Below are 14,231 nucleotides of genomic sequence, written 5' to 3' on the forward strand. Positions count from 1 at the left end.
CACACCATCGTGATTATCTTGGTCGTGAAGATCTTTTTTGTACAGTTCTTCTGTGTATTCTTGCCACCTCTTCTTAATATCTTCTGCTTTTGTTAGGTCCATACCATTTCTGTCCTTTATTGAGCCTGTCTTTGCATGAAATGTTCCCTTGGTATCTCTAATTTTCTTGAAGAGATCTCTAGTCTTTCCCATTCTGTTGTTTTCCTCTATTTCTTTGCATTGATCGCTGAGGAAGGCTTTCTTATCTCCTCTTGCTCTTCTTTGGAACTCTGCATTCAGATGCTTATATCTTTCCTTTTCTCCTTTGCTTTTCACTTCTCTTCTTTTCACAGCTATTTGTAAGGCCTCCTCAGACAGCCATTTTGCTTTTTTGCATTTCTTTTCCATGGGGTTAGGGAGATTAGCGATTCCTTTTCAGGCCTCAAACTTTGTATATTTCTTTAACCCAAGTGAGGAATGAGCTCTGTTTACCCTTCTTCTGGGGGCAGTGGCCACGAGGTGGCAGCAGAAACCTCAGAGGATAAATTGCTCTGAGTAATAAGCACTGATCCCATGGGCTTCCCTGGTGGCTCAGATGTTAAAGAATCTGCCTGCCATTCAGGAGACCCAGGTTTGGTTCTACCCACTTCACTATCTTGCCTGGAGAATTCCTTTCACTTCTGTAGAGTTCTTCAGAGAGCTTCTGAAAGAACTGCAAGCCCAGAGGTTCTGCAGGCTGGCCCCTGGGGACAAGGCCCCTAAGAATGAGCGGAGTCTGCGGCTGTTCCCCCAGGGTTGGTTTTCTGACCCCGCCTGCTTGACAGGTAGTGGACAGAGCCTTTTCATTTCCTGAGAACCTGCGGGTGGAAATGAAGCCTGCTGCCAAGCTCTGGCCAAGCTCTGGGGTGGGAACAGGCCTCCCTCACAAAAGGCTCCTCCATGCCTTCCACTTCTAGGGCAGACCCACAACTCGCTTCCCAGCACCGTCACATCCAGTGCTGGGGCTTCCACCAGCTTCTGGGCCCTGGCCCTTCCCCAGGCCTGTGCCACCAGCAGTGTATCAAGGGATACCCCTGGCCGCCAGCACATTCCAGTGGCTGCCTACACCAGGCCTTGTGACTGAGGTGATGGGCCCATGCTGCAGCCCAGCCGTGCAGAGAGAACAACTGTCACTTTGCTTTAGTGCCCATGTTTTTTCTTCTCAGAACTCAGCCTCCTCCCAAGCTCCCCGTGGGCCCCAGCCACAAACTCTCCAACAATTACTACTGTACTCGCGATGGCCGCCGGGAAGCCATGCCGCCCTCGATTGTCATGTCTTCGCAGAAGGTGCTGGTGGCAGGCAAGCCCGCAGAGAGGTGAGGACGCCTCAGTGCCCCTTCTGAGACCACCCCTCTATCCTGCTTGTGCTTTTGAAGTTCGCAAGTCTGTCTAGCATCAGCTGTGGCAGGAAATGTCCTGCCGGGGGCTTTTCATCTGAGGAGCAAATAAATCCCCACCCAGCCTGGGGTGGGTTTCCTGCAAAGCAGAGGAAGCTTCATGGGGCCTTCAAGGGCTTTGGAAGAAGCCCAGGCATTGTTGTTTTTGTAATTTTATGTCCTTCTTGAGAGAGAATTGTGTAAACCTCAGACCTCTCAAAACCCACTTGGGTCCCTGGCCTTAGGCAGTGTCTCTTAGTTAAATAGGAGGAGTAGTGGTATTTACTTAAGAGTTCTGCTGGGACAGGATCCCACAGACCAGGTGGCTTATAAACAAGAGAAAACTGCTTCTCATGGTTCTGGAAGCTAGAAAGTCCAAGTAAAAGACCCCTGCAGCTTCAGTGTCTGGTGAGGGTGCTTTCCTGGGTTCTAGGTGGTATCTTTTTGCCATGTCCTCACATGGGGGAAGGGGTCAGGGGTCTGAAGGGTCTCTTATAAGGGCTCCACCTTAGTCATCTCCCAAAGGCTCCACCTCCTAACGCTGTCACACTGAGGCATAGGATTTTAACGTATGGGTTTTGTGTGGAAACAAACATTGTCTATAGCAGAGTCATTATGAGGCTTAATTCACATAATGAACTATTTGTAAGCTCTTAGAATGGAGTCAGTGGCACGTCTACCTCTTAATAATTCTACAAGTTAGGCAGTGATGACCTCTGTTGGAGAAAAAGAAATTGAGGCCAGGTGCTCTGCGTAGGTCACACAGATCGTGGGTGGCAGAAGTGCAATTTCACAGCATTTTGTCCCGTCCCTCCCAGTGGTATCTGGGCTCTGCAGCTGATTCACCTTGTGGTCCTGGACCAGTCTTTTGGCCTTCTTGAGCCTCAGCTGCTGCTTTGTAAGATGGGGTTGGTGGGCTTGCAGTGTGATGAGATTGGTAAGGTGATGCGGCTGGGCCTGCCAAGTGGCTTAGAACTCAGTGAATGAATGGCCCGTGTTGCGGTCTTCAGATTCACCAGAGCCCATCCCCAGACTGGCAGGCTGCCCCACTCCCCCTCACCGCTTCACCTGCCCCCAGGGTGTCTGCATTTCCCAGGGAGGCTGCCTTCTACCTCTTCAACTTCCTTCAGGTGGGGGAAGGGAGGAGGGGAGGCCCTGGAACCCCGGGGGCCGGGTGGGTCCCTGCCTTAGATCTGCTGCACAGTGTCTCCTTAGGCCTTACCCTGGACCAAAAGGTCATTTTTGACTACGTATTAACTCAGCCCCAGTAGACTGGCTGGCCCTCATGTCATTAGCGCTTCCTGCATACAGTGCCTGCCATGTAGTAGGTGCTCAGAATCCGAGGGGAGGAGTTGCTGGGGACATGGGTCATCTGATTGCTTGGCCCTTCTGGAGCCAGTGTCCTACCCTGGGGCAGCGGGAGGCGGGGGCCAGTGGGAAGGGGTGCTGGAACAAGAGTCCAGCATTTCACACTATTTCTGAGACCAGGAACCAGGACAGTCTTACTGCTTGGGGGCAGAAAGTGGTCACCTGCCCCTTTGGGGAACCCCACTAGAGAAGCCTGTGCATTCTGAAACACCCTGCAATCTGGCCTCCACATCTCTGGTTTCAGCAGATATGTTGCTACCTCAAGGGGGTGCTCCCTCAGGTTGCTCCCCACTGCTGACTCAAGTCTCTCTTCATTTTCCAGCTCAGCTGTAGCAGCCTCTGAGAAGAAGGCTGTGTCACCGGCTCCTCCCATAAAGAGGTGGGAGCTGTCCCAGGATGAGCCTTACCTGTGACTTTGGCTGGGGGCGCCAGGCTGAGCCCTCAGGGCCACCAGAGTGCTTCTTTCTCCTTGGACTCCTTGATTCCCTCTGGGCAGAACGTGACCTTATTTATAAAAATTATATATTGTGCTCCCAAGAATCGCTTGTTTTTACTTTTGAAAGGACATATGGGCTTACTTGGACTTCAGGGTGAAGTTGGTGCCACATCTCTTCTTCTTTTCTTTTCTAGCCACACCACACATCTTGTGGAATCTTAGTTTCCCTGACTAGGGGTTGCACCCAGACCCCAGCGGTGAAAACGCCAGGTTCTAACCACTGGACTGCCAGGGCATTCTTGTTGCTGTATCCTGAATCTCTGAACCCCGTGAGCGCGCCGGAACAGGGCAGGAGAATGGCTCTGGAGTTCTAGGGTGACATGCTCTCACTGGGCACGGAGATGTCACCATCCCTTCCTTGAGGGCCTGGCTCCACCCTTCAGAGCGGTGGAGTGGGTTCCAGGGTGTTTAGGGGGCATTCACTGTAAAGGATGGTGGTGGGGGAACAAAACCTGCTCACTTCCCTCTCCTAAGAGATGCCTCCCCCACCCCCATTCCCCGCCCCAGCCACTCTACTGTGGATGTTCACCAGAACCTCCCACCAGGGCCCCCACCTTTTCTTGACCAGCAGGGGCCCCAGGGGATGGTGAAGTGGCTCACAAGGAAGTTTCACCCAGGGCCCTTGCAGAAAGGCCTCCCTGAACCAGAAACTTTACTGCGCAGGCCTGGGGGTGTGGGGCGGAGTTAGCTTAGGAGAGGAAAGGGCTTCTTCCCACAGAGGAATGATTAGGGGGTGAAAGCCGAAAAGGCAGTGGCCTTCATCTGGTCACAGGTGCGAAGGGGGGGGCCACACAGTGCCCTCCAGTGTGGCAGGGGTGTGAGTGCCCATGGAAGAACCCCCAAAACCTGTCAGTGGGTGACGTCCAGCTGTGTGCCAGGATAGTGTTGAGGCTGCCTCACCCTCTGGAAGCTTGGCGCAAGGAGGGAAAAGGTCACAGTCATAGGGGAAGGTATAAATGCTCCAAGAGTGGGTAGTACAAATGCTAAATGATTATCAGGAGGAAAAAACCCCTGGGAAGGCTTCCTGGAAGAGGTGGGATTCTGGTTTGAGCAAAGGATGAAATCGAATTTAGAAAGATCAGGAGGGAGAAGACTGGGCAAAGTGTGCAGAGGTAATAAGGAGGTAACACCAAAGAACTTAATAACCCTGGATGAGATGTGCCATTGAAGGTTTCTGAATAAAGTTAATGACCCAGTCTGCCAAGTGAGGTTGCAGTGAAAAGATGGTTATCAATGAGGATGACTATTCTCCTGGCACCATGATCTTGAACTTATCAGAATTTTGAGAAAATAAATTGTAAGCCAATAAGAAAAAAGAAACGTGTTATAACCTAGACTTGAAATTTGGCAAGGGAATGCAGTAGGGAAGAGGTCTGACGTCTTGAGCTCATCCTGTGTGCCAGATACGTGCTGTGTATGCAGGTCAGGAAGCAACAGAACTGGACATGGAACAACAGACTGGTTCCAAATAAGAAAAGGAGTACGTCAAGGCTGTATATTGTCACCATGTTTATTTAACCTATATGCAGAGTGTGCCTGGAGAAGCCCAGGGACAGGGGAGCCTGGTGGGCTGCCGTCTATGGGGTCGCACAGAGTCAGACATGACTGAAGTGACTTAGTCTGCAGCAGCAGAGTACATCATGAGAAATACTGGGCTGGATGAAGCACAAGCTGGAATCAAGATTGCTGGGAGAAATATCAATAACCTCAGATATGTAGGTGATACCACCCTTAACGGCAGAAAGTGCAGAACTAAAGAGCCTCTTGATGAAAGTGAAAGAGGAGAATGAAAACGTTGGCTTTAAGCTCAACGTTCAGAAAACTAAGATTGCGGCATCTGGTCCCATCACTTCATGGCAAACAGATGGAGAAACAGTGGAAGCAGGCTTTATTTTGGGGGGCTCCAAAATCACTGCAGATGGTGATTGCAGCCATGAAATTAAAAGATGCTTACTCCTTGGAAGGAAAATTATGACCAACCTAGACAGCATTTCAAAAAGCAGAGACATTACTTTGCCAACAAAGGTCCATCTAGTCAAGGCTATGGGTTTTTTTCCAGGCAAGAATACTGGAGTGGGTTGCCGTTCTCGTTTCCAGGGGATCTTCCCAACCCAGGGATCAAACTCAACGTCTTCAGTCTCCTGTATTGGCAGGTGGGTTCTTTACCACTAGAGCCACCTGGGGAGTCCCTGTGAGGTCATAGTGAAAGAAGAACAGGTGTGGCGAGACCAAGAACTCTCTCAGGCTCCCTGAGAGCTGACCCTGAACCTAGCTGCTGAGGAATCTGTGTTCAACGACTACACATTGCCAGCTGGGTAACCCACAGCTTCTTCAGTGCTTCTCCCTGGATCCCAGAGGCCAACCTCACCAAGATGCCAAGCCCCACAGGTGGTGCGGGACACTTCCTTCCTCTCCCCTCCCTCAGGCAGTCGTGCTTGCTGCCCTTCCCATCTGCATTTGCACCACTGCCTCTTTGTCTCTTACCCAATTTCTCCTGGGAATTGGAGATTATTCTGAGCACACACACACACTCACATGGCTATAATCTCCAACTTTTTTTTTAAGTCACCATTTTATATGACACATTATTTTTAATTTTTATTTTTGGCTGTCCTGGGTCTTTGTTGCTAGGAGGGCTTTTCTCCAGTTGGGGGTGCATAGGCTTCTCACTGGGGTAGTTGCTCCTGTTGTGGAGCAAGGGCTCTAGAGCTTCAGTAGTTGGGGCTCTTGGGCTCTAGAGCACAGGCTCAGCAGTTGCGGTGCACGGGCTTAGTTGCCTGAGGGCACATGGTATCTTCTCAGATCAGGGATGGAATATGTGTCTCCTGAATTGGTGGGTGGATACTTTACCACTAAGCCACCAGGAAAGCCCATCGCCAACGTTTTCAATAGTAAGCATGTCGTCAACCTGCAAGTAGAGCCCCTGCTGTGAAAATCTGGACACGTTAGTGTTGCTTCACAGGAAACACGCACAGCTAAGGATGGCGACTTGCCTGGGGGCCTGCTGTGCAGTAGCGCTGCTTCTGCTGAGGACAGAGCTGCGGGTAAAAGCTTTTATAGTCAAGAAGAAAACACAGCAGCTGGGTAGAAAACCTGTAAGTTTGAATTTTGTGTGCCTAAGGGGTGTGCGTGAGAAGAGAAAGCCGAGGCTACTTTCGCTTGTTTTGCTTCCGAAATAAAGTGTAAGACCCGCCCTGTGACGTCTGTGAGGATTAGGAGGTAGTGAGAACATCCTGGGGCTAGGGACAGAGCACCCAGAATGAAAGCCAAGAATTGACGTTTCGTTGATTTATCAGGCTCTGCTCCAGGCGTTGGGGATACAAGGAGCAACACAGCATTCCTGCTCTCCTGGGTCTGACATCTAGTGGGGAATCAATAAATCAAAGTACTATTAGTAAATAAAATATATAATAAGCTCGGGCGCTCGAAAGAAGCAGGAGCAGGGAGGGGATGAGGCATTCCTAAGATAATTAGGCAGAACATTTGGTGCATGTGGAACGTTATCGTAAGATGACAATACTTGTCAGTACGAGTTCATTTGCATCTCCAGAGGTTTCTAATTTCAAATAGGCCCCATACCTTTCGATATGTCTGTCTCTGGGAAAACAGGGGAAGACTCTCAAATCGGGGGTTCCCTGGTATTCGGACACTTACGGTACTCAAACCCCGGGGCTGCAGCGGGAACTCTGGCCGTAGGCCCCGCCCCGGGTGTGGGCCCCGCCCCCCGGGTATGTGCGCAGGCGTGCACGAGGATAAGAGAGAGGCCGGGAGTGCGCGTGGACCCAGCCGGCGCTGAGCTGGGGTGGTACGATGAACGGTTGGGTGGCTCGGGGTCTAGCGCAGCGTGCTGCGGCCCTAGGCCTGGGGCTGCGGGTACTTCTCTGCTTCGGGTTGTGCCTGGAGATCGCCCCGACTCCGATCCAGACCTGGTCCCCGACCCAGGCCCCAGGTGAGTGAACTTGCAGCCCGCGAGCCCTCTCCCACTGCAGTCTAGCTCCGCCCTCGCCCGCCAGCAGCGCTTCACCATTGGCTACGCCGCAAGTCTGTCCAGGACACTCCCTCCGCACTTGGGTCTAGGGGAGCCTAGCCCTTGAAAGAGCCTTCCCCAGTGGTGGACTCTTTGCCCGGGTTGCTGTGCCTGCCTTTAACTGCCCTGCTTCGGCCCTCTCACACCCGGCACCTGCTCTGCTTTGTCGTGCCTCATTGTCACCTCCAAGCTGCCCTTCACCCCAGCACAAGCAGGAAAGTTCTTTACAGACTCTGGTTGTCCGACCTCCAACCTTAACGCGGCTGGTTATCTGGCGCCTGCTTCCCGGGGCGATTTGTCTGAGTTTCCTCGGCGACCATCTCCCGCCCTCTCAACCTCTGCACCTTCCTTCTCTGGACTTATGAGAGGAAGAAGGATCTTCCCTGGCACCCCAGGCCCTAGGACACGTTTGCCCTGGCCTCAGTGAGGTGGCTCTCTCAGAGGTTCCTAGAGGTAGTGGGACAGGTTAGAATGACCTCCCTGTGCACACTGGTGCCCCCGACTTTCAGCTGTAGACTCAGATTCACACATCCGCGGGTCCTGTCTTATCTGGTTCCCCTTCTTACTCCTGCCTTTTCAAGCTAAGTGTTCCTCCTGCCTTCAAGGATCAAGACATTAACCAAGCTCAGGCTCTTTACACCCAAGCAGTCTCTTTCCTTCAGCACCCTGAGGTAGGGACTCCTAGCGTGGCCCCTTTCCCAGGTCGGGAAACTGAGGTTGGGAGGGGCAGTCACTAATCTCGCCAAACCACGGGCCTTGGGCCCGGTTGGCTCTGCTCTGATGCCCACTTTATAGGACAAACACACACACTGCCTGACTCCTGGGAGGGAGGTCAGAGATTGCTACGGAGAGGGGCAAGACTTGGGGAGGGAGCTGTAGGCTTTCGGATCCCCATGGAAGGGAAGGAAGTCGGCTCCAGGTCATTCCACAGAACTCAGGGACGGTGGGGCCTACAGGTTATTTGGGCCTGGAGGCCAGCTTGCAGACCGGCTGGCTGTGGAGGGTGGGAGCTTGGAGTGGGGCTTTACTCAACTTTGCCCCTGTGAGCAGAGGTGGAAGGGGCAAGAGGACCAGAATCAAATGGAACAGAGCTAGGCTGGGGCCAAGCCAGGTATTTGCCACCCACCCTGCTGCATCCAGGAGGAAGCTATAAAGGCCACTCCCTTCCTCGGTCCCTCAGACTCCAGTCTGCTGGCCCAGCTTCCAGGCCCTTCTATGTCCCTCCTGCTCAGGGTCCCGGAAGGCTCATATCTCAGCTGGATACAGCCCAGACCGTTGTGTGAGCTGTGTCCATTTATCATCAGGCAGTACCCTGGGTTTACAGTCAAAAGGTCACAGCCCTGACCATCACTAAGTGTCCACTTTACACAGGTACCAGTTCAAGGGCCATTGTTCTAAGACACTGGGCTTCAGGGGTCTCTGAGAGGGACCTGAGACCCCTCCCAGGAAATAAGCTGGAGACGTGAAGTCTGAAGAGGAAATCATGGAAATGCAGAGAGGAGGGAGGAGAGGGAGTACTGGGCCTGGGAACGGCAAGGGCAAAAGGTGGAAATGGGCCAGGCCTCTTGCCACAGCAACATGGTGGCTAGGCCAGAGGGAGCTTGATGAAGAGGAGGAATGTAGGAGGAAGCAAGGTCCAGGAACGGTTCAGGGCTGGTCAGGACTTACCGGCCACATATAGGATGTAGGCTGTGAGAGGCTGAGCAAAGGGCAGGCAAGGGTGGGTGGCCTAATGGTGTGACTCTGACAGGTCTCTGGTGTCTGAGGGAGATGGGGGTGGGGAACCTGGGGAAGAGGTGGCACAGTCAGGATGGGGAAAGTGGTCAGAGTTCTGGGAGGAATTCAGTGGGTGGGTCAACAAGCCATGGTGACCAAGCAGGTCCTTTACGCAAGGCCTCACTTTCTAAGTTGCTGTTGTTCAGTCACTCAGTCTTGTCTGACTCTTTGCAGCCCCATGGACTGCAGCACGCCAGGCTTCCCTATCCTTCATCATCTCCTGGAGTTTGCTCAAACTCGTGTCCGTTGAGTCGATGATGCCATTCAACCATCTCATCCTCTGTCATCTCCTTCTCCTCCTGCCCTCAATCTTTCCTAGTATCAGGGTCTTTTCCAATGAGTTGGCTCTTCACATCAGGTGGCCAAAGTATTGAAGCTTCAGCTTCAGCATCAGTCCTTCCAATGAATATTCAGGGTTGAGATAATCAGATAATCCTTTAGGATTGACTGGTTTGATCTCCATGCTGTCCAGGGGACTCTCAAGAGTCTTCTCCTTTGCTAAGGATAGCTGGGACATAACAGGCCTTGTTGACCCTGACGGTGGGCCTGAGCCAGGCCAGGTTCAGAGATGGCCCCTCCCCTAGTCTGTTTAACCACAAGCTTGGAGAGACCCTTGGGGAGACCATCTGGCCATTTGGAGCCTGGTAAAGACCCCAGGATCAGTGAGACCTGGGTTTGAACCCTGACTCTGCCACTAGCTTGTAGCCTCAGGCCTTTCCTCTCCTGTGTGTCTTCTGTAGAATGGGCATGGCTGTAGAATCTGACCAGTAGGGCTCTTGGTGAGGCTGTGAACTGCTGGGCTCCAGGCCCCTCACACAGTGCATCCTTAGCAAAGGTGGTGACCACCAGTGTAGTTCCTGGGACCTGGCTTTCTCCTGGTGGTCGCAGCTTGAGACACTGTCCTCCTAGCTGAGGGTCCAGACCTCCCACTTGTGTGCGTTCCTCAGGCCCCAGCGCAGGCTCGTGCCCGCCCACCAACTTCCAGTGCCGGAGCGATGGCCGCTGCTTGCCCCTCATCTGGCGTTGCGACGTTGACCAGGACTGCCCTGATGGCAGTGATGAAGAAGAGTGTGGTGAGTGGCCATGCCCTGGGGTGGGGCTTTTCGGGGCCATGAGAGGAGGTGCTTGTGGAAGGGGTGTGGGTTTCAGGCAAGGAACTCTGAGGTGGGCGGGGCCTCAAGGAGGGCCGGCTGGATCTTTGGGTTAAAAGATGGGTTTGCAGGGCAGCAAGTTAGTGGGGTCTTGGTTGGAAGGTGGTGCTAATAGAAGGGCAGAGCCCTTGGGATGGGCAGACCTTATAGGGTCAGTCGTTCTCCGGAAGGTGGGGCTCGCAGCGGGGTGAGGGGTGGGGAGTACCCGTGCTGTCTTGGGTGGGTATTTGGCCTGACTCACCATGTACCCCCAGGTACTGAGGTACCCAATGGAAGCCCCTCCCCTTGTGACATCATGGATGACTGCCCTGACCACAATAAGAATCTTCTCAACTGCGGGCCCCAGCCCTGCCCAGAAGGCGAGCTGTGCTGCCCACTGGATGGTGTGTGTATCCCAAGCACGTGGCTCTGCGATGGCCACCGGGACTGTTCCGACTACAGCGACGAGCTTGGCTGCGGTGTGTGGCTATGGGGGCAGGGAGGCTTGGTCAGTAGAGCAGGACGCATGACACATTCCAGTGTGTGACGAGGCTGGGAGGGTGCACATGTGTGTCTGCCTGAGCCCGCATATCCATGGGAATGCAGGAGGGCACTCGGGCAGCAAGTGCTTACCAGCCTTGCTCACTCAGTCTGGGGCTGGAGGGTGAGTCCCAGGTTCCCTCATCCCGGGGCACCAGGACCCCCATTCATCCTTCCAGCCCCAGAGCTCCCTGCCCAGCTGCTGAATGCCTGGACTTGTTGCAGGAACCAAGACCCACAAGGAGGGGAGGACCATGTCCACGGGGACTCCTGTGACCCTGGAGAATGTCACTTATCTCAGTAATGCCACAGTCACCGCCATTGAGGACTGGGACTCCGTTCAGTCCGGAAACCGAAATGTTTATGGGATTATTGCAGCTGTAGGTAATATGAACAGCTCCTGCCCCCATTCCCACACCTGGAAGCTGCCCTGGAGAATGGACAAGCTACATACTCCCCTTTCTGGTGTGTTAGGAGCTTGGTGGATGTGGGGGGCTCCCGGTACCCCCTTACCCACTCCCCTCTCTCTTTCCCCACAGCGGTGCTCAGCATCAGTCTGGCTGCTGGCATCCTGTTTGCGTTGTCCCGGCTTTGTGCCCAGGGATGCCTGGCCCCGCTGGGACTGCTGGTGTCCATGAAGGGGTCACTGCAGCCAGAGAAGAAGACCTCGGTGCTCTGAGCATGTGCTCTCACCCCCACATCATACGTCCCCCAAGTATGGCAGGTAGAGGGGACCCACATGTGGCTGCTACCACATCAGCCCCCAGACCTGGCTTCTTCTGTCCTCACAGTGCCAAGCACCTGCGCTCCTGGATAGGTGACCCTGGAGGCTGGGGTTGCCTGGATCCTCCCCTGGACACGAGGAGCCTGGATGGGGAACATGCCATAGCTGGAACTGAGGGGCTGGCCCTGGATCACTCTTGGGGCGGCCCCCTTACTCAGATACTATTGCTACCTCTGTTTGAGAGTAGTGATTAAAGCTAGTTCACATCCTTTGTCTGCCTTTGGGCCTCTGTCTCCCTCTGCCTGGGTGGTCTGGGGGCTCTGTGCAGCCCCTTCTCTGTGGGGGAATGCCTGCCTATAGAGGGTGGGAATCAGGGACCCAGCCCTGGGCACCCTCTTGGCCACTCTGCCTCCTGGAATCAGGACAGGGGACAGTGGGGCTGGGAACAGTTTGCATTCCCAGAGAGGAGCAGATCTTGGGCGGTGCCTCCTGGAGTGCTGGCTGGGGGGCCTCCATCCGTTTCGGCTTCCTGTCTTTGAGACAGAAGCTGGATGTCCCCCGGTTGGTCTCCACCTTGTTTCAAAATGTAGGTTTTATTATTATTCAGGCATGCTGAGGCCTGAAAAGACTGATACTGAAGCTAAAGCTTCAATCTTTTGGCCACCTGATGCAAAGAGCCGACTCATTGGAAAAGACTGATGCTGGGAAAGGTTGAGGGCAAAAGGAGAAGGAGGCAGCAGAGGATAAGATGGTTAGATAACATCACTGACTCTGGACATGAATCTGAGCAAGCTCTGGGAGATAGTGGAGGACAGGGAAGCCTGGTGTGCTGCAGTCCATGGGGTCGCAAAGAGTTGGACACGACTGAGTGACTGAACAGCAGCAGCAGCTGGGGTGTCGGCACGGACTGTTATAAATGTCTCAGCCTGTCAACAGCGAGGCTATCAGAGAGCACCACCTAGGGCACCTGCTGGGGCCCTGTTACAGCGAGACCCCGACAGATGCTCCCCAACCAGAGCCAGTGTGGCAGCTGGACCAGTGCGGGATATACTTCCCGAAAAACCACTTGGCTGCACTCTGCGTGATGCAGAACTTCCCCAACAAGGAATCAAATGCATGACCCCTGGACTGGAAGCGCAGAATCTTAACTACTGGACCGCTGGGGAAGTCCTGGCCATCAAGGAACTTTGAGGGACAAGATTTGTCCTGAAGGTCCTGGAGGGTACACGGCAGGCCCCCGACTGAGATCAGAGTGGGGAGGACTTCCATGGTGGTCCAGAATCTGCCTGCCAGTATAGGGGACATGGGTTCAATCCAGGCTCTGGGAAGATTCCACATGCTTTGGCTAGTAGCTGTGTTGTGCAGCTGGTGATGCGTTTGTTCACAACATTCACGATGGACGTCAGCAATCGAAAGCTTAGTGTCAGGGACTTCCAGTGGTTAAGGCTCCAGGCTTCCAATGCAGGGGCATGGGTTCGATCCCTGATTAGGGAACTAAGATCCTGCATGCTGAGTGGCGTGGCCAAAAAAGGAGAAAAGTTTACCGTCAGGCAGTCACACTGCACTGGCCCCAGGGATGAGCAGCGCAGGGGGATGGTGGCTCTGGGTTGGTTGGTATGCACACGAGAGGCACAAGTCACTGGTGACTTGTTAATTATCTCCAGTAACTCGCTTACTCCTTGAGGGACAGTCCGTTCCTGGGCAGTGAGGCCCCAGCTGCCAGGGTGTTGAGACTATAGAAAGGGGAAATTCCCTGGCAGTCCAGTGGTTACAACTCAGAGCTTTCATTGCCCAGGCTGTGGGTTCAAACCCTAGTCAGGGAGCTAATCCCTCAGGCTATGTGGTGCAGCCAAAAAAACAAAGAATACAGGAAGTGTGCTTAATATACTCTAGCTGTGGAGTGATGAGGACAGACTTCCCTGACTCTCGTTTCTTTCATGTCCTAATGGGGTGGCCGGGGCCCTGGTAGCCTGGGGAAGCACCCAGGTACCCACACAGTGTCTTGAGGCTCAGATATCCAGCAGGCGGAGAGCTGGCCCCTGATGACAAGATGCTGGGAGAGGACAGAGTTTCCTGGGGGTATGAAAGTTCAGCTTTGGGACCCTGCTCCCATAGGAGATGGGTTGTTTTTGTTTTGTTTTGTCTGTACAACGAGGGTTGAGGGATCTTCGTTCCCTGACCAGGGATTGAACCTGCGCCCTTGGCAGTGAAAGTGGAGTCTTAACCACTAGACCACTGGGCAGTTGCCCATGGGATTTGAAGTCTGGGCCTCAGGCAGCGTGCTGGGGGCTCGAGTTCTGTCAGACAGCTGTGGGGGCTTGGTAGGTGGGCTGCAGCCAGGATAGGGGATCTTGATCAACAGTGGAGCAGAGGGTGCCCAGCCTCCTGGGGTACAAGGCCTTCCCTTGGTGCCCGCTGGGCACCCCCAGCCCCCAAGCTGGGCCCACGTTTCATGCTGCAGAACTGGAACACTGATGGGCTTCTGGTTGTCAGGAAGGAGTTATGCCAGAGGGTAGAATTTTCTTTTTTTTTTTTTTAAGATTTTTTTTTTCCACCTTCATTTTTGTTCAGGTGTGGCCAGCCAGAGTGGGCCATGGAGGCAGGTCAGGGGGTGCGAGGCTGATGTCAGACGCCACCTGAGCTGATGAGGTCTAAGGTCTGGATCTTCCTCGGGTGTCAGCTGGGTTTCCAGTGATCAGTGGCACAAACCACTCTGTACCCACCGGCCCCAAACTCCCACTGGTATATTCTCTCACCTGGCTGGTGTCTCTTTATT

The 14,231-nt window shown here is 53.8% G+C and overlaps 2 protein-coding genes across 2 annotated transcripts in view; both read left to right on the forward strand.

Moving 5' to 3' along the window:
* The window catches only part of NDUFA7 (NADH dehydrogenase (ubiquinone) 1 alpha subcomplex, 7, 14.5kDa), a 7,270-nt gene extending 3,968 nt beyond the window's left edge, over nt 1-3,302 (forward strand). The window contains exons 3-4 of the mRNA XM_010828268.1: nt 1,185-1,334; nt 3,085-3,302. Of these exons, the coding sequence (XP_010826570.1) occupies nt 1,185-1,334; nt 3,085-3,175 (241 nt within the window). The 3' untranslated portion in view covers nt 3,176-3,302. The remainder of the gene's footprint in view (nt 1-1,184; nt 1,335-3,084) is intronic.
* A 3,682-nt stretch (nt 3,303-6,984) lies between these two features.
* On the forward strand, nt 6,985-11,726 carry CD320 (CD320 molecule). The gene is made up of 5 exons (XM_010828269.1): nt 6,985-7,207; nt 10,009-10,134; nt 10,467-10,670; nt 10,957-11,115; nt 11,271-11,726. Exons 1-5 carry the CDS (start codon nt 7,069-7,071, stop codon nt 11,408-11,410), a joined length of 768 nt encoding a protein of 255 aa, XP_010826571.1. The 5' UTR covers nt 6,985-7,068; the 3' UTR covers nt 11,411-11,726.
* The last annotated feature ends 2,505 nt before the right edge of the window (nt 11,727-14,231 follow it).

Source organism: Bison bison, unplaced genomic scaffold (genome assembly GCF_000754665.1).
Source record: "Bison bison bison isolate TAMUID 2011002044 unplaced genomic scaffold, Bison_UMD1.0 scf7180017864492, whole genome shotgun sequence".
NCBI lineage: Eukaryota > Metazoa > Chordata > Mammalia > Artiodactyla > Bovidae > Bison > Bison bison.